The sequence below is a fragment of the Pelmatolapia mariae genome, linkage group LG22 (assembly GCF_036321145.2).
Source record: "Pelmatolapia mariae isolate MD_Pm_ZW linkage group LG22, Pm_UMD_F_2, whole genome shotgun sequence".
In the NCBI taxonomy this organism is placed as follows: Eukaryota; Metazoa; Chordata; class Actinopteri; order Cichliformes; family Cichlidae; genus Pelmatolapia; species Pelmatolapia mariae.
Genome location: NC_086245.2, coordinates 21820185 through 21847875, shown reverse-complemented (window position 1 = coordinate 21847875; position 27691 = coordinate 21820185). Strand labels below are relative to the sequence as shown.

The window sequence follows — 27691 nt, the reverse complement described above, 5'->3', positions numbered from 1 at the left end:
AAAGCATAGTGCAAAAACAGCCCAGCGTCAAAGACAGTCACCTGATCTCTACCCAGCAGATCAGCTTGTTAGCTATTAAATACAAAACTGAATGAAAAGACTCTCAAACAAGCAGCAGCTGAAGGCGACTGCAGTAAAAGCCTGGCGTCTCAAGGGAACAAATGCAGCATTTGGTGATGTCTGTGGCTTCTAGACTTCAAGCAGTCATTCACTGCAGAGGATTTTTCATTCAAGTATTAAAAACAATCCTCATAGCATTTTAATATCACTGGTTTCCAGCCCCCCCCCCCCCCCCCCCCCCCCCACACACACACACACACACACACGCTTAAAACAGATTATTATGGATTCTTATTCTTATTTCGGCAGAACGAAACTATTGTAATATGAGTTCTGCCTTTATTCCTAAATCTGGGTGATCATGAGGATATGCCGCTGCACATTAAAGTCAACGTCTGTTTCCAGTTAATGCATTATCAGCCACACGGACACTTACATAGAGCTTGCACATTAATTCATAACAAGGCTACTGAAAACAGTGGCAACTGTTCAGTAACTGCAGTAACAGGTTGTCCAAAATGGCAAAATGGGAGTTTCTCACAACCCAGAAGTTGTGAATACGCATAAAGCTGATTATTTCAAGCTGCCCTGGCTTACAAAAAACAAGTATGAAACAAAAAGCGCATTCTGTGAGCCTCGTTTCTTGGGAAGGACGAAAAAAGCATAAAACCCCCCAAAACAAACAAACAAACAAACAAAAAAAACCCGCCCCCGAGATTATCGACACGTGACGACTTTATTAGCGCGCGCACGTATCTAGCTTCAAAGGATCAAGTCTGGACACGAAATAAAAACAAATCATAAATGGTTTGCACAATTGTGTGACACAGTGCTCTCATTTAAGATTTAGGACTCGGTGGAGGAGTAAGGGGAGGAGATGGTGGTGGGCGTGGTGGAGAGGTGGGGCGGAGCGGGCCGGCCCAGCTGCATCTAAAATTTCCTGAACGCAAGCGCACATCCAGCTGTCGGCGAGATGTGAGAGCTGCAGTCGGCGAAGGTCTGAAGGTGTGTCTGTCACTGCTGTCCCTCCTGTCGCCTCCCCCCTCAGCGCGCGAGCGGCTGTGAGAAAAAGAAAGAGCACGAGTGAAACAGAGAGAGAGAGAAGTTTCCGCTGTCTTTAGGCGCACGGTCGCCGATCGTTCACGTAACACGATGGCACGGCTGTGTCAGTGTCTATCGCTGTCGCTGTTGGAAGCTCGGCTGCTTTCATGAAAGCTAGGAAAACGGAAAAAAACCCGAACCCGAAAGTGACACCATGGCAGAATTTGGAGAAAACAAGAGCGCCGTCGGTCCACCGGTTGCTGGCTGTAAAGCTGCGTCAGGGGGAACCGGAACGAGCCTGGAGACGCACCGAGGAGAGCCTGTGTCGAACGGCAGCTGCAGTGTGCCAAACGCCGGCAAGAAGGTCCAGAACGAGTCCAGCTGCGAGTCTCCGAAGTGGGAGAGCACGGGTCCAGACTCAGCTGCTAAACCAATCCCTCGACGCAGCAGTCTGATCAAGGTAGGCCACCAGTTTCATCAGCAGAAAACGGCTCATCTTCCTTATTGGAGGGAGGGGGGGAGAATGCAAACTGTTGCAACTCCAGAAAACACCGAAAGCATGTCTCATATAGCGCAAAGCATTTGAATTAGAGAGCGGCACGACCAGCAGTGCAGAAACGCCACGCTGATACTGTGTTGTTGTTGATTTAAGTGAGAATAAAAGCTCCACCGAGCCGTGCGCAGATGTGGCGACTTATCACCAAAGAATATCTCGCCAACACTACTCGATAGAATCAAGTTGTAATCTGGAAATAAGCTGTTACGCTGCGTTGTGACACATTCTGTTAACTTCCTGACCGTGTGTGCCAAATAGGCAACAATCAGACCCCTCATCTCACCTCGTGTGTCGGTGCTGCTGGATGAAGGCATGCTGTGCATTAAGATGCACATCAGGCTAGTTCCTGTCACACTGGAGATGATTGTGTGTGTGTCACATATTTAGAGGACAAGTGTTGCCCGACTTCAAACCAAAACTTGCTCACAGTTCCAAATTTGCTTTGCCATACAGCTTCAAGCAGTGTTACCTAAAGGCATCCTGTCAGTGCAAGACCAGAGTAGGAGCTAATAGGTGAAACCACCTGCTGCAGCCTTTGATTAAAATGGGAAATTACATTCACTCCATCCTCTGTGGCTCACAGTAGACTACAAGACCCCCCACCCCATGTTCAATTAACCGCTCTGCCCACACTTACCGGAGTGTCCACGCGAGCAAACGTTTATTGAATAAAAGCCTTCAGACTTAATCATACCCCCCCATACACCCACACCCAACCCACTGAAACAGCGTTTCAGATATTGCCAGATCAATAACATCTAATCAATGAGTTATCCCCTGAGTTTGTCCTTTTATGGTTTTAGGCCTCCCTCTAGACCCGTGGGAGGTCTTGTATTGATCTCCGGTTGCTACTTGTCTCCAGAGCTGCTGCCTGTAAGGACTTGATTATTTGCACATGCCATCGTCCGAGTACCATTGGCTGTAACTCAGCAAGACAGGAAGCCAGCCTGTTGGCCAATTTCCTCACACAGTTCGTTTTGCAATATTGCTATTAAGTCATGAACAGTTGGTTATGACAAGTCACTTTCACTGGAACACACACACACACACACACACACACAGGCAAATGTTTCTCACTTCCTCGCCCACACGCAGGCCGGCTCCTGTCTTTCTTCTGTTACCCTGGACGCCGTGGCCAGCTTGACACAAAACATTAAAAAAAGATTCTCTTTGCTTCATTGTGGGTCGCAAATGTTGTCCAAATACCTCCTGGCGAGGGCCGCACCTGATACACAGCGCCACGTTTGATGTGTGATGTTTAATGGCTCCGGGACATCCCTCTGACCCACTGCTACAATGGATGGTGATGAAGGACAGCGTGGGAAAGCTCGCTGTACGCATCACATGCCTCCTTTGTGTCGAAGCAAAAAACGATCACGCTTCGGTGCTCGCGTTTATAGGGTTCAGAGGGATGGAGCTCAGTGTAAAAAAAGCGAGGGGTTGTGAGTGCATCTGTCAGCACAACAGCACCACACAACACTTGTTTGCTTGACTATGGCAAAACACAGGATTGCTCACAACAGGAGTCTGGGTGGTATGTAGGTAGATAAACAGGAAGCATGACATTCCAGAGCGGTTTTAACAGGAGTCAGGGATTCATGTCCTGCGTTTGCATGTTCGCAGTAGCTTCGGCTGCAGTATCAGGAGGTCTCAGCAACTGTAATTCCTCAGTGTGGGCTTTATTCCATCTGCAAATCCCTTTTTTTCCTGCCATGCTCTCATGTGCATGATCAGGAGTTTATGCCTGCTTTGAGTTCATCTTGATGTAGATAACCATCAGGTAGTCTCCGAGTTTCAAACACCGCACACTTGCACAGACCTGCCTTCTAGTAAAATACAGCTTGGCACAGCTGATATCTGCTTTCCACTTCACTCATTATTCATGCCAACATAACTTTAGAAAACACCCGGAAAGTGTTGCTGCATGTTTGTATGAGTGTGTGTGTGTGTGTGTTTAATATGACACAAGGCATATGTGTGGATACTGCAGTCCTGTACAAACTGTATATCTTCAAAGATTTTTGCTTTTTTTTGTATGAGCTGCTTTTCCTCTGCATTTATAAATTATGCAGTGTGTTGTAACACTTACACTTGTCTGAGTAAGTAAAGGAGTCATTTGACATTTTGGATTACTCTTCCTTTCTCGCCAAGCATTATATTAGAAGACAGACAGCACTCGTATATCTATTAAGCCTGAATAATGGTCGTCTCGGCCTTGTGTAAACACTGAAAGCAAAAAGCATTAGCTCCCTGGGTTCTAGGTGTAATTTGTAACAGTCAGGTAGGAGGTTGGTATCGCTTTTGTAGCTTAGCTCTCATCAAGACAATAAATTAGTTCCACCTACCTGATATATTGTGAAGCCCCCCCCCCCATGTGTTGCCAAAGCATCGATGACCTCTTGGGTGCATGGAGACAGGACCAGTGGGGGTGTTCTAGCAGCAAATACTTTGGCTTCTGCATGCCGTGGCTTCTGTTTGTACGTCTGGATGTTCGTACATGTGGGTTTGAGGAGATGGGAGGCTGGTTTAATGCCATGGGCACTTTGCAGTAGGCGTTGACTGCTGCCATCAGTGAGCATCATTACTATGAGGACTCTGCTTGATCTGCACCAATGTCTTGATGGGTGGTGTGTGTCACGGTAACATCTGGCTTTATTGCCAGGATCCAAGGTTTCCCAGCAGCATATCGCTTTGTAATGATAAATGTCACCTGAAACGTCACCTGAAAATGTTTTTTAATGTTGTGGCTGGCTGGTGTATAGAGTGTGTGTATACACATTATTTGCATTTTCTACCATGGTCACGTTCAGTAGTGCGATCCGGGTGTGTGCCTGGAACGTGCGTGTCACTGCGTGTTTTTCAAACTGAGGGAGCAGCATTTGCTGGAGGTGAACACAGCTGGGGAGGATAGCTGATGGAGTGAGAGTGAGCCCCCGAGCACAGTTCACATCAACATCTTTAGTCAGCTTTGTACCGCTTCAGCCTGCATAAGCATGACCCTGCACAGCACGAGGAGGGGATCAAGCTTCCTACTGACTGTGACGGAGCTGCAGGACAGTCTCCCTAATAGCTGACAGCTCATAGCTTTAGCCGCTCCACACATGCACTCTAAATTCGTTGCAAAAGGACCCCATATAAGTGCAGCGACAGGTGCTGATGAGTTACGTGAGAAACTCACTTGGTTATGCGCTTGCAGGTGTTGCCCAACTTAAGTCCTCAGCAGCCTGTTCTTGGTATTAACGGCCCCGCTCTTTCTTCAGTAAATGCGTCTCTGACGTTTGTCAGCTGAAATTGTGGTTATCTCTCTGACAAGGTGACCTTTTTCAAGTCAACCTTTTGCTTGTTTCACTTTGTGTGTGTGTGTTTGTGTGCGTGTGCGCACACATGGGACTTCAAAAGGTTCTAAGCGTAAAAGAGCATCTGCTGCTCTTCTTGCCACAAGGGCAGGCGTTCATAGTCAGAGCGAGCAGCTGAGTTACTGCGAAGGCTTGCCACATTTTCCCATACATGGAGCCTCAGACAGAGCTGACCACACGCTGCTTCGTCTGCTCTATTTATCTCCAGTGTCCTGGGCTCTGTTGCGGTCACACATGTGCACCCGACACCCGTCACCCCACCCAACGCACAGATACCGAGCATGTGAACACAAGATCAGCGTGCGATTAGCCTGCCTTAATGCATGAAGAATTGGCCTGATTAGTGCAGCAATGTGCAACTGTTTAAATCATCAGTTAAGGCGAGAAAGGTAATTGGTTCAATTAATATATAATGTCAGAAAGGGGCCAAAAGCGGTTCTGTCTCTCTCTCTCTCTTTTTTTTTTTTCCAATCAACAAAACGTCTCCATATACATGAAAAATATAAACAATCCTTTCATTAGAAAACCAGCTGTTATTCACCACATTTTAATGTGGTTCTAAATCACATCCTTGCCCCCCCTGGTTGCACGGTGCTCCAGGGTAAAAGACTCTTGGAGGAAAAAAAAAATCTATGCTATTAAGAGTCCATAATCCACTGTCAAACAGTCTGAAGGCAGGACCCCTTTCCAATTTTCACTCCTCTATTCTTTTCCTCTCACTTAAACAGCCGTCTTTCATTCTATTTCTGTCTCATTTAACAAATCAAAGACAACTTCCTTTGATGACCTACATCTTCATCCTGCTAGTATGATGTACCAGCTATGTCATCTCGCAAGCTCATACATGACACAGTGCACTCGTTTTTTTCTTCTTCTTCTGACTAATGAAACCACCATGCTGCACCACGTCCCGAACCCTGCAGGAGACCATGAAGTGCAAACCCTCTGATCGTGTGCACTAAAGATATTTAGCAATCAAGCTAGAGAACATCTTTATCTATTTCTCTTTGCACTTATTTTTCAGAAGTTTATCTGCTTCCTCTTTCCTGTGTAAGCTAGAATTTGCTGTAACATCTCTCGTACTCTGTGTCCTTCCTTAAAAACTGCCTCTAGTGTGCTCTGCCACCCAGTCCCTCCCATTTCTCTCACTCTCCATCCATCCATCTATCTATCCCTGTATCCGTCCGTCCATCCATCCATCCCGGATTTCTCCATCTGTTCAGTCAGTGTCGAAATCCTAACAGGGACATCAGTAATCTCATAGTCTCACGATAATCCAAATCTATCTGCAGTAATCTTTTGTGTAGTTTGAACAAATAAAAACTTGCAGACAAAGCCTAATTTTTTAAAAAAAACAACAACTTACTTTTCTTTTAGATTATTATATATTCAACCTTTTCATATCAGTAGTGTTTGTTGATAGTAACAGACAACTTTTATCCAACTAAGCGTCGTCTAAAAAATAAAAACCACGAAGAAGGGTTTTTAGCATCTTTTCACTGCGTGCTTTGGTATTAAATGTCAGTGAATTTGCAGTTTTGGTTCTCGTGACTTCTTTCTTTTTTTTTAATCAGTTGTTTTTGGTTTCAGGAGGAAACTCCAACACTTTCAATGCTTTTAAAGCCCATATGGTACAATAGATATTCACTTCATGCATCTTGCCCATGTGAGCAACTCTACCCTTTTTCTACTTTTCGTGCAGTGTGGAAGGACAACTGCAAATGACTGTTAACGTGTCAATAGTTTAATAATTAAGAAAGACTGTTAGTCTGCATGGCTGGTATTGCAAAATTGTGAGAGATCAGTTTCTTCATAGTCATGTTCATGACTTGTTGGTCACATTGTTAAACCTAAAAATAACCATATCAAGTAGAAGGGTTTCACACGTTATTTTTTTTCCCGCTCTGTCTCTCTCTATCGTCACTTTACTCAAGTCTTGGTGGAGCCCACAGGAAACTCTCTGTGACGGGCTGACAGGCTTCCTGTTTTGAAGCGCACTTGGTGGTTTTAGAGGCTCATCTTTGTGTGTGAGAAAAAAAGCAGACTGAGACCTACAGTATACAAGTAAAAAGTAAATGGGAAATCTTACACAAGAATGGAGGCAGAACTTGTTTTTTTGTTTGTTTTTCCTGTGTGTGTGTGTGTGCTTGGGTGTTCCAGTCTGATTTAAGAACGTGCATGTTCTTTTATTTTTTTTTCTTCTAAGAAAAATCGATGTGTTTGCATTTGCATTTTTATTCAGTTGTTTATCCACTTGCGGGGTTAACATGTGCCCTCCAGTTTTATCTTGCCAAAATAATTTATTTAGCACCTGACGTCAGTGCTGGGTGGTTTGATGTTTAAGCTCTTTGTCTCTTTCTGTCAGTAATTTATGTCAGAGGATAACAGGGGTGATCAATCACAGCTTTTTGCAAAGCATGGCAAGGATTTAGTTTGTCGTAATCTTGAGTTTTGCTAGTGGTCAAGTGACGTGCAAATGTCAGTAGAGAGATGATGATGATGGGTAATATGTGCACTGCAATTGGGTGCAGATCCAACCACAGAGAGAGACCCTTACTGGTAATGCCACAGACAGGAAGTGATGCACATTGAGGCCATCATAAGTCTCTTGTGCCTGTCAGTGTAGTGCATGATGGCGAAAAGAAATTCGCGAATGATCGGGTGGTCCTCCAAACTGCTGTGCAAAGGTGCATCCATCTCCATTTTTGTTTGCCGTGCCTCGTTCTGGGTCACTGGGAACTTTGCCAGTTTTTCCAAATGAATTATTTTAACAAGACAGAATCTTGATTTGATTTTCAGATTTCCTCCCTGCTGATGCATCTGAGTCTTTCTAATTGAGTTAAATTTAGAGGTGTCGCTGCAGTGGTGCACAGGGGTGTGTGATTTTTTTATTTTATTTTTTTTTAACGAGAAAACGAAATCAATTACAAGCCAGTGTTTTATTGTGTAAATGAATTTGCTTGTTTTGTTTAATGTTTTTTTCTTTTTCAAGGGCTTAAACTGACAGTTTTTAATTTTTTCTTTTTCATTCTGTATTTTTCATATTGGAAGGGCATCTCCTCCACACCCCCTCTCACTCCCTGTATCATCCCTGCAGGCACCAGGGGTATTTTTAGAGCACTCCCTCATTAAAGTGACTCAAAAAAAAGAGTTATTGTGATTGGAAACACTTTCCTGTCCTAATGAGGCGATTGATTCTGTGAGGATTTGGGATGGTTATGTGCCCTTCTTTCCGTCTGAGGGGAGCGTCTTCGTCCTCTGTTAATTATGCCCACCCCCCTTTATCACGTGTTCATTCATATTCCTCAGATGAAACACAGCTCCCTCCCCCCTTTTGCCCTCTCTCTCTTATCTCTTTTTGCCTTTCATGTCCGCTGGCTTTCCTTCATATCAAGTGCTGCCGCTCTCTCCCCTCATAAAAGACACAAGTGCTCTCGAGGTTCATATGAAGTCTTATTTGAATGAAACCAGAGTTGTGCAGATGAGTAGGGATTCATCAGCTGCCGATCAATATTCACATATATTTGCTCTGAATGCGAAAACATTATGCTCCTAAGCTGCAATCTGTTAGACTTGTATTTAAAAAGCTTGTATTTAAAAAAATAAAAATAAAAATAAATTAAGGATTGTGTGCTTGTTAGCTACGGAGCAACAGGGTGCTGGATTTGATCTTCCTCTGTGCTGCTTTGATTTGTTCACTATTTTAAAACAACCCTCGCAAATATATGACTCTTTCAGACAGGGATATTGCACTTGTGCACCTCAGCTTCATACCTTAAATTGGTTAATTACTTGGTTAACAGCTAAAAATGATATGAATTAACTGATTTGATTTGATTTCTTTGTTTATTTTTGGTCTTTTTGCAGAATTCCAGTTTCCAGTTTGAAATGTGAATCATGCAAAGCCAACCTTGTAACCATTACTACATGAACTGGATGAACTGAGGAGGTACATCTCAGTTCATCCAATGTCTAAACCAAGCCATTTTACCCCCTCCCTTTAACACGACCTTTATGATTGGCTGTCCCTTGCAAACAGAAGGTTTGCTGTGCTAACAGCCAGAGCTGTGTGCCATATTAAGGATATCAGTTCTAATTGTGCATCATCCAAATCAAGAAGCTTTTTTTTTTTTTACTTATAGGGAGTACTTCCACATGTGATGATTGCACCATTTGTGGTCATGTTTATCCACCATAGTGCTGCTGATCATGAGGTAGAGCAGTTCATCCACCCAAGCAGACGGTGGATCGATTCCCTCGGCTACTCCAGTATTTTGACATGCCCACTATGTTGGGCAAGGTACTGAAGCTCGGTGTGTATGTGTTTGAGCAAATGCCCTGGTACAGACAAAAGTGCTTGTGTGAATGGTACATATAAACTGGTGAATGAGGCTTGCAGTAGAAAAGATCTATACAACTTCCAGTCCATTTATCATTATAACAATATATGTATAAGACATAAATAAGGCAAAGGATAGTAGGTCCACTTTAAGGGCATAAAATATTGATTAAATAAATTAAGAAACAATCACTGGTACAATAATCTCTAATTAAAAATTTATGGGTAATTGCAGTCCTACAATGTTCTATTTCTCATCAATTACATTTTGCCTCCTTGCTTGTGAGAGTCACCAGCAGGTTGAGTTTGTGGGTGTTCTCAGTCAGGCCATTCAGCTATAATTAAGTTATCCTGCTCATCTTTGGAGCGTCAATTAAATCTCTGATTTCATTTAATCAGGACTAGTATATCCATTATTGAATATATTTGCCCACATATATGCTCTTATCTGCAAGCATGAGGCTCTTTGCGGGGGCGACATCTGATTGGTCAATAAATCAGATGGATGAGCTGTGATGGTGTGCTCAGATAAACCGATTGGGTCGGCCTGTGTCATTGTGGAGGGGCAGAATTAGAATGCTGGAGCCTGCTGCTTCCGTCTAGTCAGGTATGATTAATGGTGAAGGGCAAGAACGAGCAAAGGCTTTTAGCCTGGTATCAGGAAGAACAATAACAAATTGGGAGGAGGTGGCTCTATGAGGTAGACCCAATAATCTCATTTAGGTTTGGTTATATAAGCTGATATGTATTTTAATCCTTTGTGATCCATTCAACGCTGAAAAACTGTTGTCATGACTAAGCAAAGAGTACTCTTCAGAGGGATCGCTGTCTGCCTGAGTCATTTTTCTTATTATTATTACACCCCCTTCTCCTCCTCCTCTTTATCTGTCACATCCTTCTTCTCCCCCTCCTTTTCAGGATGGATCACGTGCTGGTCGGGAGAAGAAGAAGACGGTGTCCTTCAGCAGCAGTCTGTCAGAGAAAAAGATCAGCAGTGCTTCTGATTGCATCCACTCGATGGTGGGTCAGCTACCGTGAGAGCCTTTACATAAAATATAAGCTTTATATAGCTGTACATGAAATATTTAAGGTAGTATCCATGCATCAAGGGTTTCGGGTAGATCAAAGTCTTACTTTCTAACATAGCTGAAGTCGACTGAGCTCTGCTCTGAAAGTTAGTGAGTGATTAACCATATCTGGTTTCCAGGTTGAGGGGAGCGAGCTGAAGAAAATCCGACCCAACTCCCGTGTTTATCAGCGATACTATCTCCTTGATGCCGGCCTCCAGGCTCTATGCTGGGAGCCATCCAAGAAGGAGTCAGACAAAGCTCGGATCTCTCTCTCCTCTATACGTGAGGTCGGTGTCCAAGAAAAGGGAAAGACTTTTCTAAATCAGCCCACCATGGATTTGTTTCACAAATGCCTCCTTAAGTCTTTTAAAATGAATTAGCTGTACAAGTTTGTAACCGTTTCCATACGGTGGATAACAGTTCATTTGATTTTATTAAACCTGGGATAATTTCTTCTTTTTTTTCCTTATCTTCGGGTGTCTCAAATTCCAGGTACGGACAGGTCGTAACACGGAGACCTTCCGCACCAGTGGAGTTTATGACCAGATTTCAGAGGACTGTGCATTCTCCATCATCTATGGAGACATTTATGAAAGCTTGGACCTGGTTGCCAACTCTGCAGAGGTGGCTAACATTTGGGTTATTGGCCTGAGGTAAGACACAGAAAGAAGAAAGAGCAGTTTTACATTGTACACTCATTCTTAAGCTTTTAATCCTTGTGTGTTTTCCACCTCTTAAGCAGCATACGACATAAATAACCAGCTGTGTGTGAAATTTACATAAAGCATCCTAAGCCTATTGTTTTGAAGTTACTCAGTTTAGTCTGAAGGACTAGTTCAAACATAAATTTAAATGTTTTTCTCCTTATTCTTTGTTCATATTAAAGATGCCTACACTCAATATTGAGATCAGTGCATGTGTAAGTATTCCCTATGAGCCAAATCTTCAGACTATCAAAACAGTTTGTTTCCAGCAGTGTTTTCCTGGTGAGGGAGAAGCGAGCTTGTTTCAGACATTGAATGAACTAACAAGGTTTAACAAGATAAACACGGCTTATTTTGGATTTTAAATCATGCAAAGCTAGTCTAGTATAGTTCAAAAGCTATGTGCCCTGTAATTCACACTCATTGTAAGCCAGACGTTTGGTAATAGACTTCATCAAAGCTCATCCCTGTAATATTGGCCATCTCTGCAAACAATGTGCATGTTGACGGTGTTCCATCCATGATTTAGTCAGGCTGCTTTTATTAATAAAGCCCAACAATCCTCTGGTGGTCTGACTGATGTTACGGTGAACAAGAAGTGACGAAGGGTTTAATGTGTGATTGAACTGAGATTTTTGTCTTGCAGGGAAGGTTAAGCAGATATAAAGTGTGTTTTTCTTTCGTGCCAGTTCACTTTCATATCTTGTCACTTTTCTTTTATCTTGTTCTTTTTTGGTATTGATTGTACTGAGATGAATGGTGGGATTTTGCTCGGTTGCCTTTATTATGTAGTCCTTTTGAGTTTTCTTTTTATGAAAGCTTGTGCCGTCAAACATGGCCGGATTTTAAATTGATTTTACTGCTGCAGTAGTTGTATTTTATATTTCAAGCACTGTGCGAGATGTCTGAAATATAAATTAAAATGGAAATGTTTGTGCTGTAGATTTGATCATTCATACCAAAAATATTGTGTCCTACAATAGCTCAGTCTTTTTTTCTTTTTTAAAGTGCTTCTACATTTTTCTGTCTTTAGGTATCTGATGCAGTATGGGAAACATACCCTCGACATGCTTGCTAGCAGTCAGAACAGTCTTCGTCTTGGCTGGCTGGAGCAGTTGTTCTCCACTGCTGCTAACCAGGACACACGGGGAGACGTGACAGAAGGGATTCATTTGGAATTGGCTATGAAGCTAATACAAGGCGTGAACCCCGGGGTGAACAGTGGCAAAGTGGAGCACAGGTTTAAGGAGCTTCAAAGACTCAGAGAGAGGATGTGCGAGCTTACGATAGATAACGGATCTGGACTTGAAGACTACAGCGAAAACAAAAAGCTAACTGCAAGAAATGAGCGGGTCACCAAGCAGGAGTTCATTGAGGTCTTCCACGACTTTTGCACACGTCCTGAGATCTATTTTCTCCTGGTGCAGTTCTCCAGTAACAAAGAGTTCCTGGACACCAAAGACCTGATGAGGTTCATTGAGGCTGAGCAGGGCATGGCTCAAGTGGGTAACTTAGCTTAATCACACAGAAAATTCAGGAGTACTTGGACAAATATAATCCTAGTCTATCTAATGTCTGTTTACTCTTCTTGCCCTCTAGGTGAGTGAGGAAACCAGCCTGAAACTCATCCAGGCTCATGAGCCATCGGAGAAGGGGCGGGAGCAGGGATACCTGTCGTTGGACGGCTTCACCAGCTACCTCACTTCGGCGGAGTGCCACCTCTTTGACCAAGAGCATAGCATCATATGCCAGGACATGACTCAGCCTTTGTCTCACTATTATATCAACTCGTCCCACAACACCTACCTCATCGAAGACCAGTTTCGAGGCCCCTCGGATATCTCCGGCTATATTCGTGCCCTCAAAATGGGCTGCCGGTGCGTGGAGTTAGATGTTTGGGATGGTGCAGATGAGGAGCCGCTGGTGTGTACTGGCCACAGCCTCTCCCCGCCGCTGTTGCTGCACTGTGTGTTAGAAGCAATCGGAAGGTTTGCCTTCGCAGCATCGGAGTACCCGTTAATTCTGTGTGTTGAAAACCACTGTTCACGTCGACAGCAGAAAGTGATGTGGCAGCATCTCATGAGGATTTTAGGGGAGAGGCTGTACACAGATCCTCCAGATGAAGAGGCTTCATACCTTCCATCCCCGCATTCCCTAAGACATCGAATACTATTAAAGGGTAAAAAGCTAGTGCCGAGTTCTGATGGGGAAGATGGAGAGGTAAGTGAGGAGGATGAAGGAGCAGAGATGTGCCAGAAGATAAAGGCAGTTAATAGTGGAGGGGCAGCGCCTGGAGGAAGTGAGAAGGACACTGTGCAGAAAATCGTTGTCACGTCTAGTCCTTCGAGCGTTCCCCCCAAACGTTTCCAACTGTTGAAGGAGCTCTCGGACTTAGTAAATCTTTGCCAGTCTGTCACCTTTATTGACTTTCCAACCTCGTCCAAAAGCCAAAAACCTTGGGAGGTGTGCTCTTTTCACGAGTCTTTAGCAGTGCGTCTTGCTAGCGACAGCCCTGGGGACTTTGTCAACCACAACAAGCACTTCTTGTCACGGGTGTACCCCAACCCTATGCGTATTGACTCGAGCAACATGAACCCCCAGGACCTGTGGAAGTGCGGTTGCCAGATAGTGTCAATGAATTTTCAGACAGCAGGACTGATGATGGACCTAAACACAGCCTGGTTCCGGCAGAATGGGAACTGCGGTTACGTTCTGCGTCCGGCCATCATGCGGCAGGAGGTGTCTTACTTCAGCGCTGACACCAGAGACACGGTGCCTGGTGTGTCTCCGCAGCTGCTCCACGTGAAGGTGTGCAGGAATAATGTGTAGACCGCAGTTTAAGTTTTCTAAAATTTCTGTTATAATGTTTGACATTGCAGTAATAATAATTATTATTAGAACTTTGTCCTTTGAAGTTTTGCCCTCATTTCTTTGGGTAACAATATAATCCCATAACATGTCAGAATGGCATACCCATATACATTAAAAAAGCCATCAGTCTAGCAAAGCTTATTTAAACATCTGAACCTTTGGATTCAGTTGGACAGTGCATGCTTCTACTTTTACTTCCAAGCAAAGTCATATAATCTAGCTTAACTACTTTATTATAAACAAGAAGTTTATAATGACTGAAACAGTTCAGTCATTTCATTTTCTTAATAATTTTATACTTCAGTGGCCAAAACGACAAAGATCAAAGTTGTATTAATGAAATGATCTACCTTTCGCTTGCAGGTCATTAGCGGCCAGAATCTGCCAAAGCCCAAAGGTTCTGGGGCTAAAGGGGACGTGGTGGACCCATATGTATATGTGGAGATCCATGGCATCCCAGCTGACTGCACAGAGCGCCGCACTAGGACTGTGAGCCAGAATGGAGACAACCCAATCTTCGATGAGAGCTTTGAGTTCCAGATCAACCTGCCTGAGCTTGCTATGGTTCGCTTTGTGGTGCTGGATGATGACTTTATTGGGGATGAATTCATAGGTCAGTACGCACAAGTTTTATACTTATTTAGGAGTCCCACAGCTCCTGTGTAGCAACCATGAAATCAATGCGTATGTGATTTCTCCACCACAACAGGTCAGTATACCATACCTCTGGAGTGCCTCCAGCCTGGTTACCGACATGTACCCCTGCAGTCTCTGACAGGAGAGGAACTCCCACACGCCAAGCTGTTCGTGCACGTGGCCCTTACCAATCGCAGAGGTGGAGGAAAACCTCACAAAAGGGGTCTGTCAGTACGCAAGGCCCGAAAGGGGAGGGACTATACAGCTCTGAGGGACTTGGGAATTCGAGCAGTGGATGAAGTTTTCAAAATGGCTGCTCCTCTGCTGAGAGAAGCCACCGATCTGAGGGGAAACATGCAGGTGAGGAAAACTATTACTGGACACAGCCAGCACAATGTCACCATTTAGTTTGGGATCAGCTTTAGTGTTTTTTGGGCTATTTCCATGGTATTTGGAACTAGAAGTGTAAAACGATATCTGTTCACTCTTGCTGAGGAAGAAAACAAGAATAAAGTAAAACGTGTCATTCTACAAAACGAGAACGCATATATAGTAAATATACATTACTTGGTGTAATTACGTCTTCCAACAAATTGAGAAGGGGTCGTCTTTCAACATAGAACTGAAAACACGGGAAAAAACAGCTTGATCAGTATCTTAATAAAATGTCATCCTCTTCCTCCTCATTCCTCACTCCTTCCTCCTCCTAGTCAGGCCTCTAGCACATGAAAACGTACCTAAACATGCTAATTGATTCCCGATATTGCCACAATTACTTACTGTCAGCAGATTAGACATGCAACCCTCTCATCTCTGGATTAGCCAGCTAAACAGCAACAGTTGGTTATAATCTAACATTATGCCAGCTAATGTTAGGCTCTCTCTAATAAACAGTTTGAGTACATTCTCATATGAGTCAATCATGAGTGTTTATTCGCTAAGTGTCCAAGTCCATCAATGTTAGAGCCATTGCAGCTTGCAGAGGCAGCAGCTATCAGAGTCTAAGGGTGGTATAAATAGTGTTTTTTACCAAGAGAGATCCTCAACAACTCACCTGAATATCGCTGTTATTGTACAGAATTGACTGACTAATCGACACGTACTGGACTCCTTTCACCAAGTTTTACAGCTTTCTCCCGAGTAAAAAGATGAGAACACCCAGCATATTGACAGCTGAGGTAAACGGCAAACTGACAGCCTACACTCACTACAGGTGAACGGTGTCCAGAGTTATTTGTCCTAAAGCAGCCACCATAGCTAGGATTAGGCACTTGAACTGAGAGGAGTAAGAAAACAGAAATCAGTTGACTGCAGTCTTCAATCTAATGACATCTAGTGGTAAGATCTTACACACTGTTGTTGTTGAGAAATGCATCCCCCAGCTGTGGTGGAGGAAACTGACCATAGAAAGTAAAGTTGGCTTTTTGTCTGCCAATTTGTAAACTTGTTTGTTTGACCTGCAAATTTCTGCATTTTAACCATAGGAATCCTTTAAGACTGAATTGATCTATTTTTCATGAGGAAATTAAATTACAGTTAAAGATTAATAGATATAAGTTGATCCATATTTCACTTCAGTCCCATTTTTATTCCATTTATTTATTTTTCATAGTGCCAAGTAACAACGATAATAGTCGCCTTAAGGCGCTTTATACTGTAAGGTAAAAACCCCAGAGAAAATCCCAACAAACAAGCCCCTATGAGCAAGCACTTGGTGATAGCAGGAAGGAAAAACTCCCTGTTAACAGGAAGAAACCCTTGGCAGAACCAGGCTCAGAGAGAGGCAGGCATCTGCCATGATCGGTTGGGGGTGAATGAACAAAGATGGGATAAAAGACACGCTGTGGAAGAGAGTCTGAGAATAATAATAACTAATAATTAAATGCAAAACAGAGAGTACAAAGCAGTGAGTGAAGAAGACACTGTATATTGATATAAATATAAATATATCAATTCACATTGCACTAAAGAAGCTTACATAGGTGATAAACAGAGCTAAAGACTGACGATGCAGAGGGACAAGTGACGAGGTCACTGAAAGAGTTGAATTTATTTTATTATAAGTTGAGTGTTGGATTAATAAACTATCAGCCTCTGTAAACTATTAATAGAGGTTAACCTTAAACTCTGAAACTACATGGCAGAGTCCCAACATGGTTGAGCTGAAGCAGGTTGGAGACTTGGATGAGGATCTCTGAGTGACCAGGGTGAGGTCGAGATAAATGAAAGAAGAGCACTCAGGTTTATATCACCAGGGACAGAGGCTGATTTAGCTCCCAGAAAGCAGGCAAGGAAATTATTAACCCAAATGCCCGGGAATGTGTTGAACTTGCACAGAAGCTTCATTGTCTTTCATTAATGGTCGAATTAACCTTTATGAACCAAGCGGCAGTTCTGTCTGTGGGTCCTTTTGTTACCCTATGCCAAACAGTAATTACATGTTCTGTCAATGTGTATGAGACTGTTGGCCATCCACATCTCTTGATTGCTTCCATTTCACTCTGAACTACTGCCACAGCACAGCAGCAGGAGAGCAATCAAGGGGCGAAAGAAAATACAAATAGCTCTGTTGCAGGATTTGGGGTGTTGGGTGTGCATGTGTGTGACAGAGAATGAAACTAAATCAAGTTGCAGACTTGTGTTGGAGAGTGTAGGAGAGATTTTTTTTCTTGTCTTTTTTTCCACACAATTCAGTGCCTCTGTTTTGTTTTGTTTTTCCATCCAGTTATGAAAATGAATAGGAGAAGATCATGTATTCTTATTTATCTACTGATTAAACGTGTCCTTCCTGCTTTTTTCTTTCTTTCTTTTAAACAGAACTCAGTCGCAGTGTTCAGGGAGCTGTGTGGGGTGTCGGCTGTGGCTAACCTCATGCAGTGCATACTGGCTCTGAGCTCTAGAGTTTCAGAACCAGAGGGGATGCCTTTACTACTGTTTGACCTGCGGGACCAGTACCCCACCCTGGAGCCCCAGGGGTCTTTGCCTGATGTCCTCCGCCGGGTTGTCTCTACTTATGAGATGGTGAGAAAGGAAGAGACCTGACAGTTAATATTCTGTTTGTTTTCGCACCAGATAAAGGGCTCTATGTGACTCATAAATCTGAAATTCATCAAAAGGAAGGAAAGACCAAACAAAGGCAACGTATCAGTCATCTCCCGACCGCTTGGCTTGACAATGAAAGCTCCCCTCCCAAACAAAAGCTTCCTTTTTAGCCAGTAGTTTCTGAAATCCGACATGAGCTTTTCATTGTTATGTAGCGGGCAACATCCCCATTTGTTCAAGTCTCATAAACACGCTGGCGACATCCTCACCTTGACCTAAATCCACTTTGTGTTTCCATCCAAAACGAACTGCAGAGTTTCATTCACCAAGTGGTTTAACTGACTGAATTTATGTAACGGCGTCTAAAAATAAATCCAGTCACTGAAGAAGAACTTCCCCCGTGGAAACTAACACAATGAGAGGAGGAAAAAAAACAAGCAGGGTCAATTGGTCTGCATGTTAACTCTTCATTCAGTCGATAAGGCAGGGTGAGTTAGTGTGTTCGAGTGGGTTTTCCTGTGTCATAACTGAAAGGATGGAGTGTGTGAGTCTTTCTTTCCATCCTCACTTTTATATCACACTTTCAATAATTTTCCCTTTGGTTTTTGCCTCCATCTTTCAATGCCCTCCATAGTTCCTCTATCACTGATTAATCTCTTGCAGTTACTGCCTTCTCTCAGTCTCTCTGGTGTCTCTTTGTGAATGTGGCTGTCCGGCATAAGTGGGTTTTGTACATCTGTGGGCTAGCATTCAGTGGAATGCTTTGCCTGTGTTGCAGTGTTAAAGTGTTGCTGTGGTGAAGAACGCTACGCCTCTGTTTTTTTTTCTTTTTCCTTTCACCATCTGCCTGCCTGCAGCATTATTTCTTGAAATTGATATTTGCTCAAAGTGCACTTGTTCCCGTTTCATATTAGATCTTTCCCGGGAATCTCTCGGGCAGGATGATGGACAGTCGGTATGAATTGCAAAGTTAGTAGCGCTATCTGGAGAGTATATGAAATGTGGCTGCGCAAGTGTGAATGAGAAAAAGAGACTTGCTGTCATGGAGAAAAATGAATGGGTTTCTTCTTATTGAGTCATGATTAATGTTTAGCAGAATGATTTGTAACCCCTTAATTTAACTACAGCTTGTCAATGCTATGCATCTAGCCTCTGCACAGACGGGTGGCTGTCTATTTGTGAATTAGGATGTAAGCGTGTGTGTGTGTGTGTGTGTGTGTGTGTGTGTGCGCGTGCATGCGCTTAGCCACACTCGTTTCCAGCCGAGCAGATCAGAGTTGAAAAAGCTCCCGCTGTTGCTGAATACTATTTGCATAGATTTGAATGTTCACATAAATGGATTCCACACCTCAATTCTGGTGCCTGCCGAGAGCGGTAAACAACAGAGACAGCAAGTTTGAATGAATGAATCTGCGTGTGTGTGTGTGTGTGTCTCTGTGTCTGTTTGTATTGCTAAACGAGATCTGGTCATAGTAATGTTGTGTGGTTAATCCCGTATTTGTTGAATAGCATTTTTTTTCCACCGCACATTGTGGGGGTCAGATCGGGGAAGGGTTTGTGAGAGTTGATCAGGAAGAAGCTACTTGTTTTATCTGTCTTTGTGTGTTTGTCTTGTGTGGTCATGTTCAAAGAGCTGCCATATTAGTCTGTGGATGACTTTATTTGCATGCATCTGTCAATTTCCAGTCATCCCTTAAATGTCGGTACAACACGTTATTATTGTTGTTGTTATTGTTATTATTATTACTACATTCTTTAAGTTGAAGTGCACAGTGTGGTATGTACAGATAGTACTGTACCGAAGTTTTCTTTAAATTTTGCTGGGAAAATGAGAAATATATCTGGCCATGATTATAATGCGCTTGAAAGTCAAAATGTATTATGTCCACCTTTATTCTTTAACACAGTCTGACCTTTCTTAGGTAAGTTTTCCTGTCATTACTTTAAGTAATCTTCAGGAATAGTTCTCCAGGTTTCTTGAGACATTCAAAGCTCTTATGTGGACGTTGGCTGCCTTCTTGTTTTGTTCTCTGTCAAGATGATCCCACACTGATTCAATAATGTTGAGGTCTGGGGAGGCTAATCCATGACCGATAGTCTTCCATTATGTGTTTTGTTTGTTTATTTATTTATTTATTTTTATCCAGGTATGCTTTTGCTGTATTGGCAGTTTTGACGAGATGTCTAGCACCACCTATTGAAATGCAGACCCAAACCATGACTGAGCCTCCGCTGTGTTTTTGGCATACCTCAGCCTTTTCTCCCTGTTTCCCTTCTGTAAAAATGGCTTCTTGACAGCCATCCCTTCAGAGAACAGCAGATGGGCCAACTGAAGGCTCAAATGTAACTGTCAGGTCCTGTGTCAGGTCTTTGCTAGATTTTTTTTTTTTTTCATATTTCTTTAAGCAAGTTCATTGTTTGCCCTCAATTTCTCCAGGTCTCTTAACAGTTTTTAAGGATACACTGCAGAGCATGCTCAGAGAAAAGTCAGTAGATTAAGTAGATTAATTAACAAATGAACAAACATTCCTCTGAAAATGGATGAAAAAGCAGCCAAAATCCAAGAAAATCTAGAGAATTATTGTTTAAGAGGACTTGAAAGCAAAATATAAAGATCTGAGCGGTGGCTCAAGACTTGCACAGTACTGTGCACTATATTCCTCTTCAGCAGATTAGACACATTTCTTCAAAGTTAAACTCTGTGATTTCTTCTCCTCATGCTCTTTAATGTGAATCATGTTGATGCTTCCCTGTCTGCAGATGGTCCAGGCGAGCAGAGCAGTGATGGAGCTCTCAGATGGAATCCACGACAAGATCCTACATATACAGACAACAGGTGTGTAGGCGTGTGTGTGTGTATAAATGAGATTCTTCTATCTAGAGTGCGTGTAATGAGTATAAACCAGTCTATCTCCATATTTCTAGCATACTCCCACACAGCCTCTTTAGCAGTGCTATATAGATGGCTGCAGTGGCTGATTGCCGTCAGCTCCCTTCCTTTCCTCTCCCACTATATTTTATCTCTCTTATCACTGCTGTTAGACAAGGTTAGATGAGGCTTTATACTGACTCAGTTTGTCTGTGTATATTTTGGATGGAGGAGATTTTAAATTGGTGCAACTCCCATCATCCATCACCCATCTGTCTGTTAAGTGAAGGGCATAAAATCTGACCTGCCGATATCATTTCTGTGATCTTTGGCAGAGGTTTGTTTACTTCAGCAGTATCCCTTGGGTCATCTGACTTAGTTAGCCAGACTGTTGTCATAGAGGCCATAAACAACCCCCTCAAACACATTGCTGCACACAACACATTATGCACATCACGTTCATCACCCCGTTTTAGTGTCTGGCTGTCACCCAGGAAACAGCTTGACTGACATTTAGACACGTTAACCGGTTTGGTGCAAAGGAAAAAAAAAGTGATAAACATTCACAGTATATATATATGACTCTGAAGGTGGTGAATTTCACAAGCTGCGCTTACAAATGTCTCACTTTTGTTTTCCCTTCTAAAGAACTCTTGGTACACATTAAATATTAAAGCGTCCATGAGCTTTGTAAGAATGTTGCAGTTTGAAATGATGCAAAAAATTGTTGGCTTTTCCAATGCCACCCTTGAGCAAAATATGAATAGAAAAAAAAAACTACACAAGAGAGAACTCCAGTTAAACTCCAAGTCAAATGATATTCGGAGAGAAAGATGATGGTTCAGCTGGGGCCACTCCAGAGGAGAGACAAAGTATTTGACTGAGATGAATGTTGTTTACAACTTTGCAGACTCCTCCACTCTGCTCCCAGACAACTCATCACATCCTCCATTGGACTTTATTTTCCTGTTTTCGGGGCCGCTGCTCGACTCTGCGATCAAACTGCATTTGACATATTCATCTGTTTTTTCGCAGTTACGAGTACAGCGGTGGCCACTCTGTGCCAAGAGATCCCTAAAGTGTGTGTTTTCTGCACTCATCTGATAAAGAGCTGCTGCAGAGCCTTAGGCCTGATCTTGTGAGCAAAGCTCTTCCTGTGTACAAAGGAAATATGGTGATCAAGTGATCCCAAAGGCGGAGGTCCACCTCTAAGCCTGGGAAGAGGGAGTTGGCAGCGAGAAGGCATAATCCAGTCACTTGGGTGGGCACGGGATGATTGGTGACAGAGATACATGGCTGGAAGTTGCATCAGCCGTTACAAAAGCCGTGGGAAGATGAATGACAGAGATGGATGGCTAGAAGGAATGCTGGGAGGAAGACAAGAACACCAAGGGAGAAGAAAGAGGAAATCCACTCCAGTATATGAGTGTGCAGGGGAGGGGATCCTCAGCTGTCACTAGTGGTATACATGTATATTTATTTAGATGCTTTGTAACTTACATTTTGTTAAGTGTGGAAATATTATAACACCAGCCTCAAAAGCTGTTGCCTTGCTGCTGTTCCTGCTCACGAGCTACACTAGTTTCACTTCTGTCACACCCTGAAGTGCACAGGCAGCAAGGTGAGAAGTTAAACCTCAAAGAAAAAGCAAAAGCAAGATTCTTGTGGGTGTTAAGTTTCACATCTGTCAGAGACGATGCTTCATCACTCTGATTCAAATGCACTGTCAGTTTTCACTGGGATTAATTTTTGCTGCTGTGAACACCTCACATATAATTCTAGTCTCTCTTGGATGTGTGTAAATGGCAAATGGCCTGTATTTGTATAGCGCTTTACTTAGTCCCTAAGGACCCCAAAGTGCTTTACACATTCAGTCATCCACCCATTCACACACTGGTGATGGCAAGCTACATTGTAGCCACAGCTGCCCTGGGCGCACTGACAGAGGCGAGGCTGCTGGACACTGGCGCCACCGGGCCCTCTGACCACCACCAGTAGGCAACGGGTGAAGTGTCTTGCCCAAGGACACAACGACCGAGACTGTCCGAGCCGGGGCTCGAACCGGCAACCTTCTGATTACAAGACACACTACCAACTCTTGAGCCACGATCGCCCCAAATCCAGCAGTAAAATGAATCTGTAAGGCTTGCCTGCTCAAATGAATGGGATTAAAAACTAAATGAAAAATCTAAACAAAGGACAGAAAAAGGTTCATTCTAAGCAGATGCTTGTGTAAAGCCCAGACATGGATCGTTATCTTTTTGTTTTCCATTCCATCTCAGTAATCATCAATCGTCAATAAAACTTCTGCTTCTGAGAAATAACCTTCCTCTCATCTCATCCTGATCCCAGTTTAAGATTTTAAAAGGCACTTGTTTTTTTCTCCTTTCCCTGCATTGATGTTTCTTTGTGTGAAATAATAAGTTCTCAAAACAACAGCATAATCCAGAAGAAAATTTGATTGGCTCATAGGGAAGCCTGTACACAGTAGTCCTAGCTTTGCGCGCCTTATCACCTGCTCTTCTTGTGTTTCTCCTTTCCGTCTTCAAACTGGACAGAATCATTCGTCCTGGATTTATTCTCTCACTCCTTATTTCTTCTGAGAGGGTGACGACAGGAGAAACGGGTCAGGAAAAAAAGACTATTGGAGAACAGCAACATTTTTCCTTCCTTGAGGGCCTCTTTAAATTGGTTGTTAGGTAGTAAAATTATCTTAATTGCGGGAGCATAAAATTTGGAGGAGTACAGTTTGTTCCTCCAGTATGGAGAGGTCGGTCACAGATGAAAAGCGCCACCAAGGGGTATAGAGTCATACCCACTTTTTTTGTAATTTTGGGAGAACTTGTCCTTCATTAACCCCAGCTGATCAGCTGCTTTTCCCTCAGGGCCCTGGCCTCTGTGTGACATCTGGAAGTATAGATTTTACACTTCATCAGATGCTCACAGCCCGGTCGTTTCTTGACGAGATCTCTGCTGGAAGTCGGATCATTTCCATCTCAGTTGCTTCACGGTTCAGGCTGAGGACATAAAGTGACGATGACGAAATACCTGTCACATGCTGATTGGCTGGCCCTGAAGGCTATTTTATCTCTGGGTCAAGACCCTGTATCTGGGAGTGTTGTTTGCCTGTGTATGCACACACTGAACGATATTGGCTTGAAAAATACCCCCCTCCCCACCCTCGACTTCGCTTGATTTCACAGGGAAATAGACACGCACGCGCACACTACAGTGGCACGTAGGCTTTGAGTTGCCTAGCAACCACGCAGTAAAGGTTATTATTCAGGCAACTTATGTAGGTGTGTGTGAATGTAGAGCAGTGACAGCGTATGTGTGTGCAGGTGCGTGTCCATGTTTGCAGACGTTTATTGACCGGGAAGAATCATGTGTCAGGGATGGGTGAAATAGACTAGCACCCAATCTGTTCACTCTTCTGCGTGTGTGTGTGTGTGTGTGTGTGTGTGTGTGTGTGTGTGTGTGTGTGTGTGTGTGTGGTCCACATGTTGGCATGTCTAACGTCTGGGTTCTTGTTGATAGCTCACAATGATGTGTGCCCCATGTTAACCCACTTCCGGGTTTCCATGGTAACAGTGGGACAGTGGCCCGGAGCGGCCAGAGGAAGCCAGGAACACAACTCATTGCACACAGGCTAACTAGCTGCCGGCCTGACTTCTGTGACGCTGTCTTAATTTCTCTGCGTCTTTCTCCCTCAGTCTCTCAGACGCCTGGCAGTTTCATTTTGTATTTGGCTATTGTGTTACACACTAGATCACACAGGTACACATCCTCCACCTGTGTCTTCTAGAATTTGGTTTGTTAAAAAGTACAAAAACCCCCATCATCAACTCCAGGCTTAAGAAGCCTGGAAGAAGACTCCAGGCTTGAGAATAATGAAAAATGGCCATCAGTATTTACTGACTGAACAGAGACAGAGTTAGTCAAATAGACCTCCTTAATGCGATCCAAAGGTGAGTGTAGAATCTTCTGGGGCTTAAGCTTGCAGATGTAATATTGAAACTCACTGATTGACCCAGAGCAGAAAGATCATTGGGCAGATATGAACATTGAATGTGGGGACAGCCGAGCAAAGGTAATGTGAGAAGCTAAATATGCAGCACAAGTTAAAATGTAGCTGCAAGTGTCAGTGATTGAGGAAAAAAAAACCCATCAGAGAAAGGCAGGGTGCACTCAAGCAAGCTTGATGTTTAGACACTGATGTTTTACAGTTCTGAATTTGCAGCACACAAAGCAACTGACTGCAGCAATCACTTTGGAAAGATAAAACCCGGCCAGCAATGTGTGCGAGCTGTGGACGAAGATTATCTTAACCAAAATTCAGCTACATTCATATAACACCAAATCACAGCAGCAGTCGCCTCAAGGCGCTTTTATATTGTGAGGTAAAAACCCTCCAGTAATACAGGGAAAACCCCAACAGCCAGACAACCCATTGTGACCAAGCACTTGGTGAAAATAGGAAGAAAAAACTCCCTTTTAACAGGAAGAAACCTCCAGCAGGACCAGGCTCAGGGAGGGGCAACTATCTGCCATGATCAATATTGGCCCTATCCCAGCTGGGATAGGCTCCAGCCCCTCAATAACCCCCAAATGAATAATAATGAAGGTTTAAGAAAATGAACGGATGGATGTTTGAAAGAATAGAGCTGGCATCTAATATAAAAGGTCACTACGACATTCAATCGTAGTAATCGTGTAATTCCAGTTTTTTCCTCTATCTTAGATTGTGATGCAGGTAAGCTTTAGTACTCAAGAGAGACATGCCCAGCACATCCCTAGCATGATTATCTCAGTGTTCCTGGTAGATTTTGCTCCACTCTTTTGCTGTATGATTTAACAAAAAGTGGTGTGAAGGGGCAGCATTTTCTTTTTTAATTTTTTTTTTTTTTGGGGGCGAATGATGTGGAAAAAAAAAGAGCTTGTCTCTGTTTGTAAGCTAAATTATGTATGAAATCCTTAGAAAGTCAGAGTAAGGTCAGATGAAATGTTCTCATATTGGACACAGCTCTGTGTAGAAGTAGGAGACCTGAAGGCTACTGCGTCAGTGGATAATTGTGTTGTTCACTTGGGGAGAAAAAAAAAGAATTTTATTTTACATGATTTATTTTTGTTTTTATTTTCATAATGAGAGTCTAGATTGAGGCATGGAAGTAATTTGAAATAAATGCTAACATGCTCACAACAGTGGCACTGTGGTGATGTTTAGCAGGTGTTGTCATGTTAGTATGGCCTGTTAGCCATGTTGATTGCCTTGGAGAAAAGTGCACCATGTTCCTGTAAAGGATTATATACTTCTTTTTTTTTTTTTTTAATTTAAATGTACGAGATTGGAACTGTAAGTCTGATCTGCTGTGGTTCTTTGCTTTTTGGTTCTAGCCATGGAGTTTCACGAAAAACTGCAGAGCCTGGGTACGAAAGAGGGGCTGAAAGGTTCCAAGGTCAGCCGAGCAGTTGAGCGTTTCAGCTGGAACATCACCATCCTTAAGGTCAGTTTATACACTCATGCACGCTGAAAACCCCAACAGCCAATCGGGGCAGAGTATCAGAACATGTTTCAGCCTCTGGCTGGTTGCTCATACTTTGTTTTTCCAACCTCCCTGTCCTCACCCTCATTCTTTGTAACCCCTGCCTCCTGATTTTTGTGTTCCCCAGGGCCAGGCTGACCTGCTGAAACACGCCAAGGCTGAAGTCCTGGAGAACATGAAGCAGGTCCATGATGCTGCTCTGGCTGGAAACCTCACCAAGGAGAGAGCCGGATTAAGACGGGCAAGCTCCCAAACACGCAGAGGCCACAATGAAAAACTTGCAATGAGTACTAGAGGACAGTCGGCATAGCAAGTAGAAAAAAAAGAGGGCACCTAGCTGCTGTGAAAAACTCTTTTCACTTTTGTGTGTGTGTGTGTGCGCGCGCGCGTGTATGTTACACTGTCTTAGTTTGATAGTTTGCCCACTCTGGGAAAGTGTTTTGTAGGCATTACAGAGAGTAACAGATTCTAAGAAAGAGAAACAGGAGAACTGATGAATGCAAGTCTTCAAAACGCAGCCACTGTAAGCTCACCTGTTACTGAACCCTCGAGCCAGAGAAGGCGGCGCACAGCCAAGGGAAGACTAATGAAATGCGAAGCTGCAGAGATGAATGTAGTTACTGAAGCCAAGGTTCAGCGGTTTGTACTGTATTAAACTGTAAATAAGCCAAATGTTTAATGTTCACTTCTTATGTGCAATGTTTTCTGAGGTAAGGGGATGATTGAAACCAGAAGACAAAAAACCTTTTTGAAAAAATGATGGTGACTTTTACTCCACAGTGATTAAATTCAGATTGGTGTGTAAGACAGCTTGCGTGTGAGTTAAAAGAAACAGTTTGTCAAAGAATGTGTGGATGTTTGAGGTCTTCGGTCGTTACTTGTGGACCAACGCAGTCTCTTTATGTCTCTCTAGATTTTGATTACCTGTCTTTTGGTCCCCAGTTGCTGCTCTTCACTCAACTTCGATTCAATTAACTTGAGGTCCTTTGTCTTACTAAAAACCACCACTTTGCCATCTTACTACGGTCTTACATACAGTATTCTATATTTTTGTATTTACATTTAAAAAAAGGCTTGTGCTAATGAACCCGGTGTTACCTACCAAAACGATCAATTCCAGAAGTGTAAATATGTGCTTAGAGGGAACTAATACTGTTATGTTTGTGTTTTAAAACGCTGTACAGTATTTTATTAAGTAATTCTATCCTTTTACTGCAAAGAATATTTTACATAAGTTATTGATCCTGAATTAAAACATTCCAGATACATATTATTGGTGTGGATAAATGAGGCTCGACCAGTTCTGTAAAAGGTCAGTTCACGATTACCTTCCTCAGCAGCCAGGATGAAAATAAACTAGTTTTTAAATGACTTGTGCGCATGCCTCTGTTTTTCTGCAAGAGTTGATGGAGCTTTCAGCTATAGTGACGCATGACACAAGCAAGAGGAGTGCTGCGATGACAGCTGGGGAAACAGACCTGTGATGCTGCTGCAATGAGCAGTGGAAAAAAAAACTAATTACAGCTTCCATATAAAGCTTCGGTGCATCACGGTTGAAAGGTCACAATTAATGACTCCATTTCAACCACCAAAACATGCACTAA

At 43.1% G+C, this 27691-nt stretch overlaps 1 protein-coding gene and 1 pseudogene across 1 annotated transcript; both read left to right on the top strand.

The window, feature by feature from the left end:
• The window catches only part of LOC135932967 (dynein axonemal heavy chain 3-like), a 32975-nt pseudogene extending 31850 nt beyond the window's left edge, over window positions 1–1125 (top strand).
• On the top strand, window positions 488–27438 carry LOC135933144 (inactive phospholipase C-like protein 2). Its single transcript, XM_065471098.1, has 12 exons — window positions 488–1561; window positions 10271–10372; window positions 10560–10709; window positions 10915–11075; window positions 12160–12628; window positions 12726–13934; window positions 14361–14610; window positions 14707–14993; window positions 17451–17654; window positions 20436–20511; window positions 25939–26048; window positions 26215–27438. Exons 1-12 carry the CDS (start codon window positions 1316–1318, stop codon window positions 26395–26397), a joined length of 3447 nt encoding a protein of 1148 aa, XP_065327170.1. The 5' UTR covers window positions 488–1315; the 3' UTR covers window positions 26398–27438.
• The last annotated feature ends 253 nt before the right edge of the window (window positions 27439–27691 follow it).

Coding starts and splice junctions, on each gene's coding strand:
- LOC135933144 (XM_065471098.1), top strand. CDS start 1,316: ATGGCAGAATTTGGAGAAAACAAGAGCGCCGTCGGTCCACCGGTTGCT. Junction 11,076..12,159: donor ATTTGGGTTATTGGCCTGAG/GTAAGACACAGA, acceptor TTCTGTCTTTAG/GTATCTGATGCAGTATGGGA. Junction 17,655..20,435: donor TTGTCTCTACTTATGAGATG/GTGAGAAAGGAA, acceptor CCCTGTCTGCAG/ATGGTCCAGGCGAGCAGAGC.